The sequence below is a fragment of the Camelus bactrianus genome, chromosome 9, assembly GCF_048773025.1.
Source record: "Camelus bactrianus isolate YW-2024 breed Bactrian camel chromosome 9, ASM4877302v1, whole genome shotgun sequence".
In the NCBI taxonomy this organism is placed as follows: Eukaryota; Metazoa; Chordata; class Mammalia; order Artiodactyla; family Camelidae; genus Camelus; species Camelus bactrianus.
The window spans coordinates 47,682,713-47,704,453 of NC_133547.1; the positions used below are offsets into that span (position 1 = coordinate 47,682,713).

The following is a 21,741-nucleotide window of genomic DNA, read 5'->3' on the forward strand; positions in this document are numbered from 1 at the left end:
AAAAGGTCATACAACTTAAAAAAAAAAAACCAACCCAATCCAAAAATAGGCAAAAGAATTAAATAGACACTACTCCAATAAAGACATACACATGGCCAATAGGCACATGAAAAAAATGCTCAATATCTTTAATTATCAGAGAAATGCAAATCAAAACTACAACAAGGTATCACCTCACACCAGTCACAATGGCCCTCATTCAAAAGTCCACACAAACAATAAATAATGGAGAGGATGTGTAGAAAAGGGAATCCTCCTACACTGTTGGTGGGAATGTAGTCTGGTGCAGCCATTATGGAAAATAGTATGAAGATCCCCTGAAAAACTAAAAATAGACTTACCATATGATCCAGCAATCCCACTCCTGGGCATATATCCAGAGGGAACTCTAATTCAAAAAGATACATGCACCCCAGTGTTCATAGAAGCACTATTTACAATAGCCAAGACATGGAAACAACCCAAGTGTCCATCGACAGATGACTGGATAAAGAAGTTGTGATGTATTTACACAATGGAATACTACTCAGCCATAAAAAAAGAATAAAATAATGCCATTTTCAGCAACATGAATGGATCTGGATATTGTCAATCTAAGTGAAGTAAGCCAGAAAGAGAAAAAAAACCATATAATATCACTCATATATGGAATCTAAAGCAAGAAAAAAAAAAAGACACAAATGAGCTTATCTACAAAACAGAAACAGACTCACAGATGTAGAAAACAAACTTATGGTTATGCAGGGAAAGAGGGTGGGAAGAGATAAACTGGGAGTTCAAGATTTGCAAATACTAACTAGTATATATAAAATAGATAAACAAGTTTCTTTTGCATTGCACAAGGAACTATATTCGGTATCTTATAGTAACCTATGACAAAAATTATGAAAACGAATATATGTATGTATATGCATGACTGAAACATGCTGTATACCAGAAACTGATACACTGTAAACTGACTACTTTTCAATAAAAAATAAATTAATACAAAAAGACAAGACACATGCAACCCAATATTCATAGCAGCACTATTCACAATAACCAAGACATGGAAACAACCTAAATGTCCACCAACAGATGACAAGATAAAGAAGTTGTGGTATATATACACAATGGAATACTACTCGGCCATAAAAAAGAATGAACAATGCCATTTGCAGCAACATGGATGGACCTAGATATTATCATAGCAAGTGAAGTAAGGCAGAAAAGGACAAATATACGAAATCACTTACACGTGGAATCTAAAAAAAAATAGTAGTAATACAAATGAACTTATTCACAAAATAGAAACAGATTTACAGACACAGAAAACAAACTTAACAGTTACCAAAGGGGAAAAGGGTGGAGAGATAAATTACAAGTTTGAGATTAGCAGATACAAACTACTCTATAAAAAACTGAAAACAACAAGGTCCTATTGTATAGCATAGGGAATTATATTCAATAACTTGTAATAAACCATAATGGAAAATAATCTGAAAAAGAATATACGAATATATACACATAAATATAACTAAATCACTTTGCTGTATACCAGAAATTGACTACAACGTTGTAAACTAATTTCAACTTAAAAGCTTCCAGCAAAAAAAAAAAAAAAATATATATATATATATAACAGAATCACTTTGCTGTACACCAGAAACTAACACAACATTGTAAATCAACTATACTTCAATTTTAAAAAATTAAAATTAAAAAGAAAAAAAAGAGGCTATTCCTTCTATACAATAAGCTTTCTGGGGCACAGAAGATGACTTATGTAGAGCATTCTTAGCATTTTGCCCAAGTAAATATGAAAAAAAACAAACAAAAAACCTGCTTTAATTAATAGCTTATATTAATTAAAAGTGTAGGCTCTGAATGAGACTGCTTGAGTGTGACCTTGGGCAAGATTTTTAGCCTCTCTGTAATTTTTCTCTTAGCTATTATATGGGGATAATAATAGTATCCATCTCAAAAGACTGTTGTTGAGGATTAAGGAAGATGATATATGTAAAGCACTTGGCTGGCATGTAATAAGCACTTGATAAAATTGTCCTTGTTTTAGAGTTATTACCACTTGAGAAAAGCTCACTCTGCATTTTAGAAATTCTCAAGATGTTTTAGGAGAATGGGAAGGAACTCCTACTGAAAGATATATCTTACTGATGAGCTGACCTTTAGTGGGGTAAAGTTAACTGCTTTGGGTTGTTTTTCTAAACATTCAGGAAGCTGGGACCAGAAGTTAGCCTCACCCTTGCCTGCTGGGTTTATAGGAAAAGCAGGTCTCAGAAAACAAGTCTAGATCAGCTCGGGGACCTGCAGAGACTCCCTAGTTCATACCTAGCAAATCTGTTTCCTTTTCTTCCTAGATACTCAACTAGAGTATATTTTCCAGCTTCTCCTGCAGTTAGGTGTGGCCATTATAGTTCTAACCAAAAAGTGGGGAGGAAGTCATATAACCAACTCCAAGCCTGACTTATAAAAATCTCCCAAGTTCCAGTCTCCATTACTCCTTCATCTGCTACCTGGATGGAGAGGTACCAAGCTATAAGTTGAAGACAGCAGAGTCTGGAAGGAGCCTGGTTCTCAGAATCACTGCTTCAAGAGCCACATAACCAGGAAGCCCATGTCAGATTGTGAGTTGAGTGAGGAATAAACATCAATGTGTTAATATTTGGGGGTTTATCTGTTACATAACCCAGAGACAGCTTAGGAGGGACTTTACCTGCCCATGGGTAGAAGCAGCATGTGCAGTGTGCCAATAAGTGGAGAACGCCAAGACTCCTCTTCACGGAATCCAGGAACTTCTCCTAGAATGAGAGCTGCAGGAGGTGGACTTGGCCATTCTTTAGCAGCCCCTTTTGTCTGTTTTGGCTTCATTGAGTAAAAGTACTAACAAGGATTCAAAAATCTCTTTGGTTTTCTGTGACTCTGCGGGGCCTGCAAGAAAGTTTCATAAAAGTAAAAAGTATGAGTAGGAAGCATCTGAAGCAGGAAATGCTGTTAGGTTGACCCATAAAAGATAAATGCCATGAGCAGTTACGGGGGCGGAAAATTTTCTCTTCTTACCTCTGAGGTTCTTTGACTGATTCAATAATTAAATTGACATAAGACAGATTAACAGAAGAGAAACAAATTTAACTCCATATATGCAGAAGCCCCCCCAAAATATGAGACTAACGAGCAAGTGAGTCAGTTGAGGCTTATATGCCTTCCTGAGCTAGGAGGAAGCCTGTACTAGGAGCCTGGGGTTTCCAAGGGGACACGGCTAATTTACCGAAAGTAAGAACAGCTGATGTTTGGTAGTTAGAAGTTTGACCTGCCATGCAGAGAAGTCTTTCAGATTAAAACAAACAAACAAACAAAAGCGTCTCTGGTAATAGATTTTTTTCTACTACAGGCCCCCTATCTAGATTCATTTAGGTAATTGAAGGAAAGGTAAAAGTTTTTCCAAAATCTGCTGAGTCTCAATCACCTTCAGCTGCAACTCATCCCCATGCCAAAGTGGCATATTTGGGGTGGCATATTCTGCTCCCCTTCACAGTAAAATGAGCTAAGAAGGAAAACACGATGAATGTTTTCTCAGCTTTAAGCAGCAAGTTTCACCTTTCACCATCCCACCCGGCACTGGGTGGGGAATCCCCAAGCAAAGGGCTCTGTGCGGAGCACAGATACAAGGATCCCGGCAGCTGAACCTACCCTGGGGCCCTGGCTGGGGGAGAGGGGTGGGGTGGGAGTGTTGGGGGGATGTCGCCTGACTCCTCCATCACCTCCTAGTCCCCACTGGTCCTTCCCAGGGTGAAGGCTCCCACTGAAACACTGGAGGGAATCCCAAATTGCCCAAGGGACAGCGTGTTGGGCTACACCCCGCAGGCCTACAAGCCCTGTGCTTGCCCAGCTTCAAGACCGAATTCAAGACCGAAGAAAGAGTCCAGAGACAACAATGCTTAAATGGATGGTGGAGCTTACATTTCTGAAGGTTCTGGAGCAACTCCCCAACATGTGCAGCGGACGGCGGGTAGAACACGGCCGCAACGGGCAGAAAATGGCGGCCGCCTTCGCTTCCGGGTGGGAGGGGGAGGTTACGCGTTACGCGGGAAATTGACTTCAAGTGGGCTCATCAGTTACCAGGGAAACCAGCAGAGGGGCACGCCCCTCACCGCCCCTTTGCGTAGAGTTCGGATGGAAAGTTAAAACAATTGCTAGCAGCTGGGGCCTGGGGCAAGTATGTAATAAAGTCGGTCATGTGAGTGGGGTGTCAGTGAAGCAGGCACAGGTCGAGCTGGGGTGTGCAGAGAGCAAGAGAACAGCCACTTTGGGTGGCCTGACCATACACAGAGCTAGGACATCTTAAGAAAAGGGAGTCCATCAGGGATTAGCAGATACAAACTACTATATATAAAATAGACGAACAACAAGGTCCTACTGTGTAGCACAGGGAACTATATTTAATTATATTTATATTTATATTTAATACCTTGTAATAGCCTATAATAAAAAAAAAACTCTGAAAAGAAATATATGTATGTACAGCTGAATCACTATGTTGTACACCAGAAATCAACACAACATTGTAAACCAACTGCTTCAATTTAAAAAAAAAAAGAAAAGAAAAGAAAAGAAAAGAAAAGAAAGAAAAGGAACTCCAGAGTCATGGGACAAGGAGCAGCAGGGAGAACATACTTGAGATTTTCGAGATTTGCCCTAAGAGTGTGAACATCCTCGCCCCCAATCCCACCACCATCACACATTGTCTCATATGGGGAATACTTGTCTCGACTGTGTTGCTTCCCACCCTCACATTGGCGGGACACTCTCCCTTCTCTGCAGTTTCCATGAATTCTCCATGAGCACTTCTCTTTATTATTGACCCAATAAATCTCATTTTTGGAAAAACACAGTAGTGGCAAAGCCTAGGTTGGAGCCCTGTCTTTGCTGCATGCAAGCTCTTGATTTTTGTGAACATTACTAAACCTCCTTGAATTTCAGTTTCCTCATCTATAAAATAGAGATTGAAATACAAATCCTATAGGGTGGTTGCAAGGATCATAGGATAGCCTTGCATAATGTGTAACATGTAATAAACACTCAGTAAAAATTTGCTTCATTCTAAAATTCTGCCCTTTATTGTCTTTACCACCAATTTAATGCTTCTGTTGCTCACTGTTGCATATGCATATATCTTGACTCCTCAGCCAGGCTGAAGTCTTCTTGAAGGTAGAAGTTTTTGGTGTTTCTGTGTTACATAGAATAGTTCTGAGAAAATTGTAGAATGCAAAGGCATATTTAGTATTTTTCTCATTAGTTATTGTTCATTATTAATCTGATTAATTGGTTGTTTGATCATTCATTTTAACTTTTTAATAAAGTCAGATGGAAGGGATGACTCTCATCCTCTGCCAAGGAAGTCATGAAAATAGGATTTTATTGGGACCATGTAAAAGATACATTCAGATTCAAAGAGTGTCTAAATGGTCCCAGTCCCAGAAGGCCAGCGGCATTTACTTGCTGATATTTCAGTAAGTAAATATCAGTGCTACAAAGCCCTTGGGAAGACAAACTGATGCGAAGCTAGTATTACCCTAAAAGGTAGAGGCCCCGGTTCTTATCATACCTGAAAGCCAAGTTTGCAGTTGGAAGACGGTGTGTTGTGTAGCGAAAGACTTTAAAGATTTATTTGAAAGGAAAGGAAAAGTACACCCCCAAGACTGGGAAGCGGGCTGATCCAAGGTAGGGAAAAGTGGCAGTTTTTGTCTCCTCTTTCTCTTATACCCTTGCTTAGAGGTGGTGTTTTGATTGACTGACGGCTCTTGCCCCTGGAATGCTTAGTCATGTTTGGGCCCTCTGCGCATGTCCTTGCCCATGGTGTAAACAGAAAAACCCGTGGAGGTAGGGGAGGCTAATCGCAATGTTAATTATAATGCAATGAACATTGGACATGTCTGGTTAAGTCCTTTCTGCTACCGCACAGTCGTGGCTGTCGGGTTATAACCAGCTGTTTTTTTGTTTTTTGGGGTTTTTTTGCTGGCACTCATTTAGAAGAATTCAAGTCCCTTTATGCTGGAGGCAGGCATAATACCACCTTGTGGACCATCCTCCCTCTCCTCCACCTATCTGCCTGGTGCCCCCACTTATCTACCTACCTAACACTAGCAGAGCACATCTTCCAGTGAGGATACGGATGCCCTTGGCATAAAATGGAGGAAGCAGGTTCTAAGATAAATGTCTACATTTGTACTTACTCAAATGTCATCTGCTTAGAGTAGCCTTTAGAAAGCACGGTCTAAATGAGCCGTTATCCTCATTCCCCAATCACTCTTTCTATCATCTTGTTGTTTTTCATTTCCTCAAAATGATTTTTTGCAATCTGAAATCATAGTATTCATTTGTTTGGTAGTATATTCCACATCACTCTCACATCTGACCACGAGCTCCTGGAAGGCAGGGTCAAGTTTAATTGTTCATGTCTATGTCCTCACATCGAGTAGGGACAGTGCTTGATGTAGAATAGGCATTAAATATGTATTTATGTTTCAATAAAAATATTAAAACATACATATTTACTGGACTGAATGAATGAAGCTGGTCCCAGGCATGGCCCTTTTTGGAAATCAGAACTCCAGTTGACAATCATAAGCAGAAAAGCCTTGTGAAAATGTATCTTTGTGGCTGGGTTTCCTTGGGAGGACAACTCTCCTTTGGTTTGTTGAATATAAATTGGTACAGCAGAGTCTCTCTGAAATCCTAAGCACTAAGCAATAAGTCAAATATTTGTCATCAGCCAAACAGCTCTGTGCTTCCATCTCAGCCCTCAACACTCCCACTAATGATAAAATATTTCATAGAAGAGTATATTAGTCTATAAACTGCAGGAAGCTTCTCTATATCTCTGGTTTTATTAAATTGCTAGGTTTGAATTGAGATGTTACTAATTTTCCTCCAAAACTTATATACTGTATTGACTTTTTAAATGTTATTTCATTCTTAACCCATCATTCCTTACTTCTATAAAAATTTTGAACATCCTTCAAATCTCGTTTAAGTTCTACCTCCCCAGTGAAAACCATCCCGACTTCGCCTTCTTATACTGAGCATCTTCTCTGAATTTTCAGAGCCTCTTGTATCTATTTGCTTCACATGTGCATGACTGCCTGAAAAGTGAACCTTTTCAAGGACAAGGCTATGACGTATATTTTTAAAACTCTCTATTATGTGTAATGGATGCTGCCAAGCTAGTATCTAAAGTAAATTTGCATTAGTCTGTCACAGAACATGATGTGAAGAACAATAAATCTTTGGTAATTTGTGTCCCATTAATTTGGAGCAAATTCACCCAAGTAACCATTTTGCAGTATCCTTGAAAAATGAGTTTGACCAACAAATTCAACAATAAGAATGAAAATGCATTGAGATTCTTATTGGGGTGTTGAGGATCAAAGAGGAATAAGATAGGCTTTCCTCAAAAGCATGAGCAAGGGTGGAGCATCTTAACTCACAGAAGAATACTCTTTTTATAGCCCTTTGTATGCAGTCATTGTGCCAATTAAAATGCATTTTCACTATTTCATGAAAGATAATTGGGTAGAGTATATTCTTGACAATTCTTTATCCAGTTTATGTTTTCAAATGATAATAAAAATGACACCTGTCACGGTATTGTGGGAGGATTTGATAAGATACTCATGTACAACACACAGTATAACACCTGGCACTTGGATTGCTACTGGACTCAGTTTTCTGCAGCTAATACGCAAGTGGGCATCCCACTGGAGTCAGCCCTGGTTTCAAGTCCTCGTTCCCTCTCTGACAGGCGGTGTGATCCCGGATATCCAGTCTCTCAGCAGCGTAGTTACTCATCATAAAATGAGGATGATAGTATAGACTTCACATGGTCTGAATAAAGATCCTGTTATGTAGTACAGATGAGAGTGCTGTGCTCACTGTAAAGCACGAAGCAAATGCACAGGCTGCTATCTGCGTATTCCACATGAACAGATACACAGAAGACAATTGCAAAGATTTTATTTAGCGGCTTTCTGTGCTTGGCACTTAGAAACAGAGTTCCGTGCATAAGGGCAAACTTTTATACACCTTTTCTTCATACATATTTTACATACCCTTTTGATTGCCCCCTTTTTTTTTAATATTCATAATATTGGATTCCCCACTAGGCACATAAATACATTTATCTACAACACCTCAAAACCAAAAATCTTCATAATATCTGTATTCTTTTACTGGGTATTTGCATTTCCACACCACTGAAAAACTTTCGCTTGCACCAAACTTCACTTGTTTTCTTATCATTAAAGGGTTTGAAGGGGAAGGGAAAATGAAGGAAAAAAAACCCAAAACGTCAAAATGCAATGAACTATTTGATAAAAATGGAGCCCTAAGGGCAGCTGGAAGGCTGTAGAAGGCCCGTCTGCAATTCCCTGGAACAGGGGCAATTCCTCCTGCCACAGTGGCAATGCGGCCCGAGACCCAGGTCAGGCATCTGGAGCTGGCATCAGGAAGGCCAGGGCTCCGTGTGTCACCTCTGTTCCTGGGATCCTCGGTCGGGATTACAGAAGTCTTCCTTCCTCATACTCCTTCTATGTCCTTCCCCTGCCAGACTGCTGGCTCTGGCGTTGGCACTTCCCACGTGGCGCTCCTCTCTCCTGGGTCACGATGGTCAGCACTGTGGGATGGAGATGCCTTCCTTGCCCCGGTCCTACTCACCAGTGCCCTGACCGTGCACAGTGTCCCAGAGAGGTTGACACCCCAAAACTCCAAGACTCTTTCCATAACCTGTAGGGGGGGCAGGGGAGGAGGGGAAAACCCCCAAAACACATCCTTGGTGAATTCAAACTCTCATCACTGCTCACACTTCCTCGTTCAGCCTTGCTCTCCACCTCTCTCTCGCTCTCTATTCCTTCTCCTTCTCATTCTCTCTCTTTCTCTCTCTCTCGCTCTCACGCAGCTGCTCTTAATCCCTCTTTTCACGGGCACCACTGGGATGACAGCGCACCAAATGAAGAGAGCCAAAGTTCAAAAGCAATCTTCTTCGGGAAGCCAAGTCCAGGCGTAGTACTGATGTCTTTCCACCCTCATTGATGGGAAGGGGTTCCAGGGGTTCATTCCAGGAATAGTGGAAGCTGCAGGGGAGAAATGCTGGCAGCTACTGCTGGCCCAGTTCATAGAGTGTTGTACACAGACAAATGCTTGGTGAAAGCACCCATTCCGGGCTTCCCTCCGCAGAGTTCACCCAGTTCCGCGTCAGTGTGCACATGTGTTTGTGTGTGGATGAGTTTGTGTATGGATATAGATGTACGTGTGTATGCATGTAGGTATAGGTAGGTCTGTATTTGTGTGCGGGTAACTTCTCGTGGCTGCTACATGCTAGCATCTCCCTTAACATTATTACAAAATGAGTATTCAGTTTCTTCAAAGGCCACTCTGGAGTAGGCGATGCTTTATAAAACTAACGTTTGGGAAGGCAGGGAATGGCCACTGAGTTGGAGACGATTCCACCGGAAGTAGCCTTCAGCGGCTTAAATGTCTCTTGTTGTTCTTGGGATGTGCTTTCCTCCTCCAGAAAAAAAAATTATATATATATATATATATTAATAATAGTACACAGTTCCTGTTTTTCAAAGGCTCCCAAAGAGGAGGATCTGCCCATGGAGACTCTGGGGCCTTGGCTGCGGTTGGCTCCGTGCTGCTTGGACTGGCCACTAAACCATGTGAACGGACATCTGAGAGGAGGAGCCGGGGACCGCCCCGTACTGCCGGCCGTCACAGGTGTTAGTCGCCTGCTGATTACCGGGCGAAGGGCTAATCATGTGCATGCTGTGCTCCATCCCCGTGGGCAGGTACTGCCTCTCTCCGAAGGCCCCGTTGGAAGGAGAAGAACAGAGTAAAGTGCTTTGAGAGGCACTCAGTTTTTCTGGGCTTGCGGCTAGCCTAGGGGAAGTGGGGAAATTGTATCCATACAGATTGTAAGGGTTGTGGAGAGAGAAGGCATTGTAGGAGCTCTGCTGCATGTGGCTGCCCCCAAACATGTGTGGTGAGGACGAGCTGGAGGCGGCGTTGCCCGCCTGCATGACGTACTGAAACTGGGAGGTGGGGAAGGACCCCAGCTGGCCACCGTAGGCTTCCATCTTGCCGTTGCTAGGCAACGAGGGAGGAGTTGGTATTCCTGAGATCAGGGATGGAGTCCGCTGAGGCATGAAGGTTTCGGAGGGCTGAGTGGCCGAAGCAGTGCCACTCTGAAGCCTGTTGTAGCCACTGTCACTCAGCCCCGGGTAGCTCTGCAAGGCAGCCATGTTGCTCCGGGCACATGGTGGGTAATCGGAGAGGTTTAGATTGCACAGCTGGCTCTCTCGACAGCCCACGTTGAAAGTGTTGGGGGCCAGGTGAAATGTTGGAGGAGAACAGGATGGAGATAAAAGATGAGAAGAAGCTGAAGGCGATGGTGTCCCAGTGCTGGAGGTGGTTGGGGAAGTGCCTGTGCTGCCCCCTGCAAGAGAAAACATAAATACCACTGATGCAGAGGCCTTTTCAGATGAGTCATCTTGGCCAGATGCAAGCCGTGAACGAGGTCCTTCCAATATCCAAGATAAGCTGATTTTTACAAAACCAATGCTTTCCCTTAACTCAGCAGACTTAGGCTAAGAGATTCCACCTGTGCACACATACATAGGTGTGCGCATGCACATACACGCACGTACACACATACACTCACTCACTCACTCCAAAAGAGAGGACAAAGAGGGCGACCAAAAAAGAAAACTAAACTTTTTTGCTTCTCTGTGGAAGAGCTTTAGTAAGTCTTATTTTTCAAAAAAAAAATAAAATAAATCTTCCAATAGTCACTTTGCCATTTCTTGCCATCACATTCACTTTCCAGTAAGACCTCTGGTATTCAGCATTAAAACCCACTCACTCAGCTTTTCCCATTCTCAGTGGAAATGCATTAAAGATGGATTTTAACTTGAGATGGTTGCTTGCTTTGCCATATTTAATCTTCCATCCAAAAATACAGCATGCCAAATTTCAGGACCTTAATCTCAGAGGAAATGGGGCCCTGGAGCAGGGTGCCATGCCAAGGTTGAGGCCTGGGAGGGCTGAGCAGAGAGGCCCAGGTAGTAGCAACTAGGATATGGGGTTGAAGTTGTATCATATGAAAGACATGAGCACAATTGAAAGAGCTGGGTCAGCACAAAGCAAGGCTAACTTGAAACTGACTCACTGAGATCCAGAGGCTCTGCTAATCTCCCTAATTATAATAACCTGCCCTGGCCCAGAGATTGAAACATAGATAGTAAGTACAGTCTTTGCATCTGGGATATTCATGAGGACAAGTAGCCAAACAGGTTATCAAGGCAAGAGAACTGCATTCCACTCACAGCTCTGCCACACTAACCTTCCCTGTGACCTTGGGCACATCACATCCCCTCTCTGGGTTTCAGTTTATCAGGAAGATGAGAAATTGGTTAGGTCAGTGATTCCAAAGCTAGGAGAGGCTTCGAGCTTTAAAAACTACTGAAATTGCAGGATCCCACCTCAGACCAATGACATGAGAATTTCTGAGCAACACGGAAGCTCCATATCCATGTTGTTTTCAAAACTCCCCAAATGATTCTAATGTGCAAACCAGGATTGAGAACCAAACATACAATCCAAATTCCTTATTCTGAGGTACCCAGAGTAGTGATTCTTAAACTTTAAGGTGCATGAGAATCACCTGCAGGGCTTGTTAAAGCATAGATCGCTGATTCCACACCAGAGTTTCTAATTCTGTAGGTTTGGAGCAGGGCCTGAGAATTTGCATTTTCAATAAGTTCTCAGGTGATACTGGTCCAGGGGCCACTATTTAGTTAGAGGACCTCCTTCATCTCCTAAAATCCCTGAATTTGTATTTGAGAGGGTCACTCTTAGAACGTGCAGATATCAGAACTGGGTTGATGGCTGATGCACCAACAGAAAGGGCCAGTTCAACCCACCATACTTCAAATGTGTTCTCGGGTAGTTTAATAAAGAAGTTCTTGAAGGGAAGGCTGAGGGAGAACACACCTCTTATTTCTGTCTCACTGAGTGGCTCAGCTCAGGGATTCATTTTCAGCAAGCATGTGGTTCCTCTTTGAGGTGTCCTACACGTTTTCGCCCTCTTCTACCCTAAATGCCATGTGTCAGTGTAATAAGTGCCATGGCACAAATGGAGAAACTTGACTCCAGCTGTAAAGAGATTTGTGTTTTATGGGATGTGTATCTGGTCCCCTCTCTTTGAAAGTCCATCCTTGCTCTCCCAGGTCTGGTGTTTATGGGGTCTTCAAGGAGGCCCCCTGTTCAGCACACTGTTCCATCCTGTTACAGGTACGCTCCATCAGGCACTGGCCCAAGCCCTGCAGCAGGAAGTGCACGATGGAGCAGATGACTTTTTACAACTCTAAATGGTTTTCTCGGATGGGCCAAGATGGAACGAATGGTACTGATTTAAGGCCTCAATTGGTTTCACTAGAAAAAAAAAAATAAGAAGGGAACTATTAACAAGTTACAGGGATTTCTGCTGAGCAGATGAGAGGCACATGGTAAAAAGTTTGTAGTCAGCTTGCTTTGGCTTTTATATGACACTCACTGGAAATGAGACTTGGTGGCCTGCTGAGCTTCAGGGGGCGGGAGCCCCTATCCAAACCAGTGTTTTGAGGGGGAGAGCAAGCTTGTCCAAGAGAAGGTCACGTTGCTTGCGTTTGCTTTGAAGAAATGCTCGCATGCACTTAAAGTACTCTCTACAGGTAATAGCCATTTTTCAAAGTCCACCCAGAGAGAGAAGACTATGGCGTTCATTTTGCCGAGATGCAGACAGAGATAACTGAGAAGTCTTTATTCTCTTGTGATCTAACAGCTGGTCAGCTGCTTTCCAAGGTTGGAAGAGCCAGCCCAGCACTAAATAAGCCTAAGGAGGCAGGCTGCCTTCATGGTACATTTCCACACTTGGCTGCCTAGAGGCCTCTTGCCGCAGAAGCACTCGGGCGAGCAGGAGGCCAGGCCACACTGATGCAAAGGGGTCAGAGCTGCTCTCAGAGGAAGGCATGTCTCCCTTTCCTGTGTGGCCTCTTCTTCCTTTGCCTTTATCCCCTCTGTACCCACCAGGTCCAGAATGCTCTAAGAGTCCTTATTTAAAGTTTACTTAATGGGTAAGCATGGACTGTAGGGTCAGACACACCCCGTTCCAACCCCAGCTGTCTTACTGATTATGGGACCTTAGCAAGTTAGCTTTGTCCATATAAATAGAATCTTGACGATCTACCTTGTAAGCAGGTTTTGAGAAATGGAGGAAATAATATACGTTACCAAGTGCAGATAGGAATAAAAATCTGTTTTTCTCCTCTCTCCAATGAGGGAAGAAGGAGTGAAGGAAGGAGGAAGGACTCTTAGAGCATTTGGGGTCTAATGGGGATGGCTATCAGGTGCTGGCCTCTGTCTATGCAGCTGAGCATCTTGGCCTCTCCACACTCTGGCGAGCGTTATGTCACAGCCAACTGCCCGGATGTAACAGGCTAGAGGCACTGCCACGGCTGTGAATGATGGAGCACTGGCCACCCCTCAGGCCCATATTCCCTAAGGCTAAACCAATTCTGCTTTCTTCCTGAACTATCTGTCCCTTTCCGCTCACTCTCCACCATGTCTCCATCTCTTCTCAGATCAGATCAAGCAAAGCAGAACTGAACACAAATAGGCTGGCTGGTGTCTTTCCCATTATCCTCAGAGGTCTTAACCCACATCTGGGAGGTGATTAAAATGTAATGCTCTAAGTAGCTGAAAACTCTCCAGCATTTCAGGACGAATCCCCCACCGCCCCACTTCCCTGCATCGTATTTTGCCCGTGGACTAAAGTGAAGAGTTCCTCATTATAATTCATATTCAACACTAACTGCTCCAATATTCAAGGCTCACAGCCAAACGAACCAAAAAGAATACATTTTTAGCAGTGATTCCGTACGAGGACAATAACCTAGAATACACTGGTGTACCATGAAGACAAGTTAAATGTGACCGTGAAAATCCTGAATACCAAACCTGCTGACTTTTGCATCTTTAAATTGATCACTTCCAGACTGTAATATGGAGGCTTTCACATACAGCTTCCTTTTGGGTTTGTTTTCTTGTGCTTTCCCCTCCCCCACCCCCAAAATTGAAAAACAGTAAAACAAAATCCCATCTGGGCTAGTCGAGAATAAATTTCCATGTAATTACTTGGTTCCATGAGCCAGACTCTTCTCTCATATAACTGAATGGCATCTGGCCCTGAGGAGTGCTGATTCACTGCGTGTCCTTGAGTAGCCTTCTTGGAGGCTTTCGAACAGGTAAGAGGTAAGATGTCAGCAGCCTATGGACGGATCCCAGGGAATAAACCCAGAGGCCATAAAGTTTAATGATCACAGCCCTTTTCCTCCCAACTAAGAAATTACCCTTAATTGAAATGAGTACCCTTCTCAAGATGCAAATATGAAACATTGTAGTGCTAATGGGAATTGGGTGGTTTCAATCTTAGACTCCTAGGGCATCCTTCTTCATTAAGTTTAAAGATATGCATAGATCCAAACCTCTTCCCTTTAAAATAGCTTTTAACATAGTCACCCAATTCTCATGTTTCACATGGGCCTCTGTGTTTTAAGTCTCTCTGCTTCTGAAATGGCCCTGTTTTACACCTACCACAGGCCCCAGGTGGAATCCCCCATTTTTTTCATTTTCCATTAACTTGCTTGTTCTCTCTGCTACTTGTTGTACTGCCTTCCTTGCTGTGGTCCCTATCTGTTGTTATTGTCATTTAGAACTAACCTGCCTCTCTCCTGGCAACAGTACCTTTTTTCCCACTGAGAAACACCCCCTCTCCCACATTCACCCCTTCATCCGCACCTCCAGAGCAGGGACACGACTCATGCATGGAGCATCATATTCCCCACCCGTCCCCGCCATGGTAATTAGTTCAGGGATGGCCTAATTAGAGTCAACGAGACTCAGTGAGATTTTGCTAGAACTCTTGAGAGGGAGGCATATGACCTTCCCCATCCCATTTAAACCTGAAAAAGATGTAGGTCCAGGGATGCTGGCAGCTGTGTTACATCCGTGGGGAGCCTGAGAAGGAAGTCAGGTGAGAGATGATAACAGTTTGGAGTAGGGTGGTAGCAAGGGAGACTGGAGATGTGGCCAGAGCCAAGAGCTCGATAATGGTTGGATATGGTAGGTAAGGAGGGAGGGAAACATCTAGGATGATTAATGGAGAGTGGTGTCCTTCCCCCAGGAGAGGGCGCCAAGTCTGTGAGGTGAATCATGGACTCAGTTTTGGATGCATCGCACATAAGGGACTTCGAGACAAAATAGAATATGTAACCAATAACCATTTGTTTGAGTGGATTAAATTGAGATGCTCTCCAGTCCTTGTAGAACTCCTTGTGGGCATTACTCCTTATCTCAGGGATAAATGAGATCAGCATAAGATGACTCTCTTTGAAACATTATAATGATCCCACATTAGTTCAAAGACTGCAGTCCACTGAAAGAGCCTCATTTCCCAATCTTTTTACTGGTATAAATTTGCTCAGTATTTGATCCTTTTTACTGACCAACTTCTAATCAACACAAATCAAACAGATGAAAACCCCAACAGCAACAGAGACCTTCATAATCCTAACTTAACTGCCTGACAAACCTCAAAAGACACGAGGGTGTTGAAATCTGTCTAGTGATGTCGACTACCAGTTGAGAAGGGAGGGCTTCTGTAAATGGCAGGTCTCCTTGCATCCACAGAGGGAGATGTATTAACAGCTCTGGTATCATGGGTCCAGGGTGGATCCTTTTTTGTATGACAGTTGTCAGATCACTTGGAGACACCACTCACAAAAGCTCTCTCGGGTTTGGCCATACAAGTAGTTCCATTGTATGTATCATCAGAACAACAGGTCTAAACTTGGTCATAACTGACCTGGACTCTTCTTTTTACTTCTGCATCGGTATCACCTCACTCGACTTCCCCAAGCATCACTTACTTGGTTAATTCATTTTGTCCCTGCCACAAGCAGTGTTCAGGCAGAAGCAATTCCTGAAATATGATTCCTGTCTCCAGACTCTCCAAAAGTATTAACTCCCTTTTTGATTCTAAAGGAAGACGTCTGAAAATAAAACCATACACTTGACTTCACAGAAATGAAATATGGACCTACTACTTAGATTGAATGCTCAAACTGTTGACAATAAACCATCAGTTGGAAGTGTAAACTAACTTTTTTGGAGTGTTAATGAATAAGAATGAAGAAGGTCTAGTGGGAAGGAAAGTGCCTGGGAAGGCAGAAGATCTGCTTTGGAGTTCTCAGCTCAGTTCTGCCACCACTTAACTGCAGATATGTTGCCAGGCTGCTCTGGTCCTCAGTTGATTTTTGTGCTAAAGGCAGAGGAAAATGAATTCCATGCATTCTTGTCCACAAGCGAAACAACTCTATAGGGCATCCATTCAACGTGGTTTTGAAAATAAAAGGACTTGGATTTTTGTAAAACTGTAACTAATTCACCTAAGCACTTTCCTTGAAATTTTATTAACAGATGGATGTTAATGAAACCCCCAACAATTTAATGGGTCTTAATGGAGCTTCATGGAATCATATACTGAGCAAATGAAAGAGAAATTAAAATGACAGCAAGGGCAAGATGGAAAAAGTACCCTTAACTTCATCCAAGCAGAATGGTTGCTCCAGTCTCCAGTGGCAGCAACAGTGCAAACTGTCCCAGGGCCGCGTATCTGACATCCAGATATTCATCTGTTGGAAGCAATGAGGTAATACGGACACCCAGGTGGGTCAGTCACTATCTGGATCTTCGGTTTGGTGCTAACACTGCCAACACGCTCCTCACCAGAAGGGAGTTACTACAAAATCAGTCTGCCACTGAAGTTTCCACTAGAAGCTCACCACTCTTTACTTCTTCTAAGATACAAAACTTCAGCACAGACAGCCATGTCTCATCTTCACTTGATGACTGATACTGTTCAGAGTTACTGGAAGTCTTGGTTTTTAAAGGAAGAAGGAACGGGTGTTGTTACTTTTACATCCTTTGTTAACATCAAGAAACCAAGCCACATATTTTTTAATAATGAGACTCTGGATCAAGTTCATTGTATAGTTCAAAAATGTATTCCAGTTAAATTGTTTAATAGAGTCTTGGCTTTTCCTCTAGCCCCATCCCACCACCATACGTGTCCAATAATTCCAGGCTCATTTCCCTCCATCAGTGCAAAAAAAAAAAAAAAAAAAAAAAAAAAGGAGGGGGGACTCAATGAATATGAGCCATTTTGTTTTAAAATTCAGTTTCTCTTAAACCATTGTTTCCCAAGTGTCAGTAAGTCATCTTAATATTGATATATCTTCAATAGAAGCCCCGTGAAACCTGCTATGCCGCATGCCTAAGCAATGCAGGTTCCCTTGCCTGCACCTGCCCGGTGGATCCACGTGCTGGTGAAGCACAGATTACCATCCCCAGTCATCACCCACACCTATAGCCACACACATGTTGGGTGGTTGCGCTCCAAGATTTAATCAGACATCGACCCTGTCCAGCTGAGCCACGGTGCCACCAAGGGACCTCATTCACTGTTCATTAGGTATTTCCTGGGTGCCAGGCCCTGTGATAGATTTGGGGACACAGCAATGAACACAGTGTCACCACCAATGCCTGCTCTTGGGGACTGGCAGTATTCCTGCCAACCTTCTCATACCAGGCTCCGTGATAGAAACTCCTGCTTGGCTAGAAACTGAAAAGTTAATGAGTAAAGCAAAGGCAGAGAAGCAAGAAGCCACCTGAGAAATAAATAGGATCAAGTGTCTTTATGTGAGACATTTTCATTTATAAAGCATGTTTATATAAATGGCCTCACAAAAAAAAAAAAATTATCCCTCTTTGAGGGTGAGGAAATGGACTCAGAGTAGCAGTAATTTGCCCAAGTTATATGAGAGTTAGTGGCCATCAAAGACAAAGGCCCGGATTTCCCAACTTCCATAGACCTCTGCCTCTTAAGGGCCACAAAGGCATCAGAGCAGCAGTAACACCCTGAATATACACTGACCCTGCTTCAGTCACAGCATTATGAGGAGCAAGTCACCTCCTACCAAGGGCATCCGTTTCTCCTCCACTTATTAAAAAAAAAAAGGGTTGGAAATTCTGAATCACTTGTCTCACCAGATCCCTGTGAAGTTAAATCACGCTTTGAATAATTAATCAGCAGAACGGCAGTATTTCCTGTCCCTGGTGCATTTTTTTCTTAGGTTTCGATATATAGGGACATAAGGGTATGAAGGCAACGATGATGATGGTGATGATGGTGGTGACAATGATGACAATGACACCCAGCACACACTGAGTTCTTACTGTGTTTTTAAATGCATTATCTCATTTAATCCTCACAAGAATTCTATTACATTCTCCCATCATGCAGATGAGAAAACTCAATGTCAGAAAGGATGAGGGGCTTGGCCAAGGTCACCAAGCTAGGAAAGAACAATGATACGAGCCTAACCCAAGCTGTCTGACTCCAGCTTTAAAAGATTATGCTTTTAATCACTATTTCCAGCTTAAAACCAGAGAAAGTTCAGTAATTTAGGTTACAAAACCTAAAAGTGTGCAAACTGCTAGAGCCTCGCTGAGAACGGAATGTGTTATCAAGTCCAAGAATGGGGTCCTATATCACAGAGCCCCCAATTCAAAAAGTAGGACTCTATTAATGGCAACCATTTGGCAGAACAGAATAAGCTCAGTCAGTAAGTTTGACCACTGTCATTGTGGGGCCAGAGGAGGCTGGAGAGGTACTCACACAGCGTCTGACATTTGGGGAAGTTTTCACGTGGGTACCCAGGTGACTGGGCGCTGCGCCTGGGAAAGCCAGTGGCTGGACTGAGAAAAGGAGCTGAAAGCAGCCCAGAAGCCAGCTGTACACATGGCCACAGACTTCCCAACCTGAGCTCCAAGAGAAGGGAGGTTAGAGAGTGTATGAAAAGCATGGAGCAGTGGGAGGAAGAAGTCCACCTGGCACTTCAACTTGACATGGGTGTGTCTCCACATAAGCAAAAGAGGAGACAGCTTGTGGCAGCCCCCTCCTCACTGTCAGACCTGAACAACGTATTGTCATTGTCTGGAGCTAAGTTGTTTCTCATCTACAAAATTAGAAGAGGAAAGGGTCAGGGTGGGTATAGCTCAGTGGTAGAATGCATGGTAAACATGCACAGGGTCCTAGGTTCAATCCCCAGTACCTCCACTTAAAAAAATAAAAATAAACAAACATAAAAATACCCCAAAACATAAAAAAAAAACTAGAATAAGAAAACTGATAAGGCTGCCATGAGTAATGAAATTGTGATGAAGATCTGTTCAAATTCCAAGGGTTATGTGAATGCTTAGCAACAGAAATAATAATTTCACCACCATTGCAATCAACCTTGCTGTTGGGAAGGGAGAGAGAGTTTGGGGGTGCCAGGTGAAATGCTGCCTCTGGAACCGGCTGATTCGCACGAGTGATGACGCTCTGGTTATTTTCAGAGCTACCCGGTACTCTTCCTTCCAGTAGAGTCGGTGTAACCCATGGCGTGGCTGGGGACCAGATGCGCTACACGCAGTCCGGCTCCCGCTCCCTCCCCAGCGCAGCCGAGAGGCAGAGGCTTGCCCCAGGCCTTTACCTTGTTGCTTTTGCATGGTGGTGAAATCTTCAAAGGTGAGCGTGCGCACAGGGGGTCTCCAGAACGCATACGTCTCCATGATGGCTTCCAGTCCAGTTCTACAGAGAGAAAAGCCAGCAGAGGAAGTTGTAAATAACTGCAAGAAATGCACTGATTTTAAAAAAAAAATCCAAAGGTGGTTGGTGTGACCAGGTGTAGGCGCTGAGAGAGATGAGCACTAGGGTAGATCAGTCTGGAAGAGCACAAGGTACAGAAGAGGCTGGATTTAAAAAAAAAAAAGAAGAGGCTGGATTGCAGGAGAAAGAAGAAATTAACCCAGTTTAGAAGATGTGTAACTAGGTCATAAGTCTGTTGCACTCTGACCTTTCTTCAAAGCTTTGGTCTGCATGAAAAAAAACATGTTGAGTGTTAAAGGTCAAGGTCACTGCTATCACGAATAGAGTTGAGCAGAGAGTAGTGTTATTTATCTAGTACAGGATGGTGTCCTCGTCATTACCTCAGCACATTGACACAGCCTGTCCCACAGTCAACTCCACCACCACGGTTGTGGAGTCAATGAAACTGTCATATTGCTGTGACTTTAAAAGCTTCTTAAATCAACAGATAGAGGCTGGGCAATAGAAATCAAAGGAGAGGTAAGCAGTCAAACACACTTGAGTTTCTGTTGCAGTAAGAAATACCTACCTGAAGGCACAAAGAGGGTTTGGTCCCAGAAATTTTACTTCAAACAAAAAGACCAATACATTTCTGCAAATATTTACCTATATTTTGTATAATAATCAAGCTGGTCTTTGAGAGTCATAGACTTGGGACTTCAGGAAACAGCCAACATTTTACAAATACATTAGTTTAAGACCTCTGTTTTGTTGATACTGGAAATTTCATTACTTGAACTATGTGCACAGTGTCTAATTTACCCTTCAGTAAATCCCCTCTATCATATATAGATGAGGTGTTGATGGGCATTCTTCCAACACAATTATCCAGGTTATCCAGATCACCTTAGACATATTCTTGCTGATATTCCATATCCTCAAAACAGAATATTGGTTTGTGCCTTGTTTAAAGCTTTGAAGGCACCTTCTGATTCTTGATTTTTCTTTAAAATTAACTGCTTCACTTCTGGCTAAGTGGAGGGAGGGCAAGTTCAGGGACTACGAGAAGGGAGGGGAAAGAGGTTAGAGAAGAGTAGGTGGCGTAAGTCCTTTCACTGCAAAGTCACTGGAAGGTAACATGGTGTCCCTTCCTGGAAACGAGAGACTTTTCCTCTTAGGATGAAATTTAGCTGCCTGTCCTTTTCCCTACGTAATACGTTTCTAGTCTTCTCTTCAGCTGGCATACCAAGAATAAAGTGAGAAGCTTTAAGTGAAAACAAATAACCTTTCCTTATAAATGACTATAAGATCCCCCGAGGTTCTCCTCTGATGAGCTGATGATACACCGATTGGCTCTTTGTGTTGGAAAATTTCCTCTCTGAATGGGCCTTACTTGCACAGTTAACTTTCTAAAGTCTTCCCTGGCATCTTGGAGGCTTTAAATACACCAATGTTGGCAAATCAAACTCTGTATTTTTAGAAGAGGTTGAGAGGAGAGGGTGTTGCATGGTGTTTATTAGCTGTTAATCTGTTAAAAGTAGGAATAGAAGACATCTCCAGATAGTCACCCTACATTAATGCTGAATACAGTACATGAAACTATTTGTGGAGAGAAAGAGTCCAGGCAATTAGAGAGTTCAGAATAATAAGGGGATAGGCAGATAAAGCCACGCTGAGCCTTGATGAACATAAAAAATAGACAGGCCAGGCTTAGATCTGACTGCCTGGCTTTGGAATGTTGTGGGCTCACCAGAACATCTTTAGGATTCCCTTTAATGGCACAGGAGGCTCACTGCAAATGGCAAGGCCTTTATTGTTCCACCTCCTAGTCTGCTCTTCTCAGGAACATGTACCAAGGATGGGGACAAAAATATTAGCTCAGGTACAAATGAATATTATCCATTTCATAATAGAGCAATAGAAGATTGAGGTGGCAATAATGCACTGACATACTGCGA

General features: G+C 43.0%; 1 protein-coding gene across 2 annotated transcripts in view; it reads right to left on the reverse strand.

Moving 5' to 3' along the window:
- Positions 1-7,993: 7,993 nt before the first annotated feature.
- TBX15 (T-box transcription factor 15) overlaps positions 7,994-21,741 on the reverse strand; it is a 103,875-nt gene continuing 90,127 nt past the window's right edge. For both annotated transcript variants that reach the window (XM_010968037.3, XM_010968049.3), the window contains exons 7-8: positions 19,689-19,786; positions 7,994-10,489 (exon numbers count right to left, since the gene is read on the reverse strand). In XM_010968037.3, the coding sequence (XP_010966339.1) occupies positions 9,705-10,489; positions 19,689-19,786 (883 nt within the window). In that variant the 3' untranslated portion in view covers positions 7,994-9,704. The remainder of the gene's footprint in view (positions 10,490-19,688; positions 19,787-21,741) is intronic.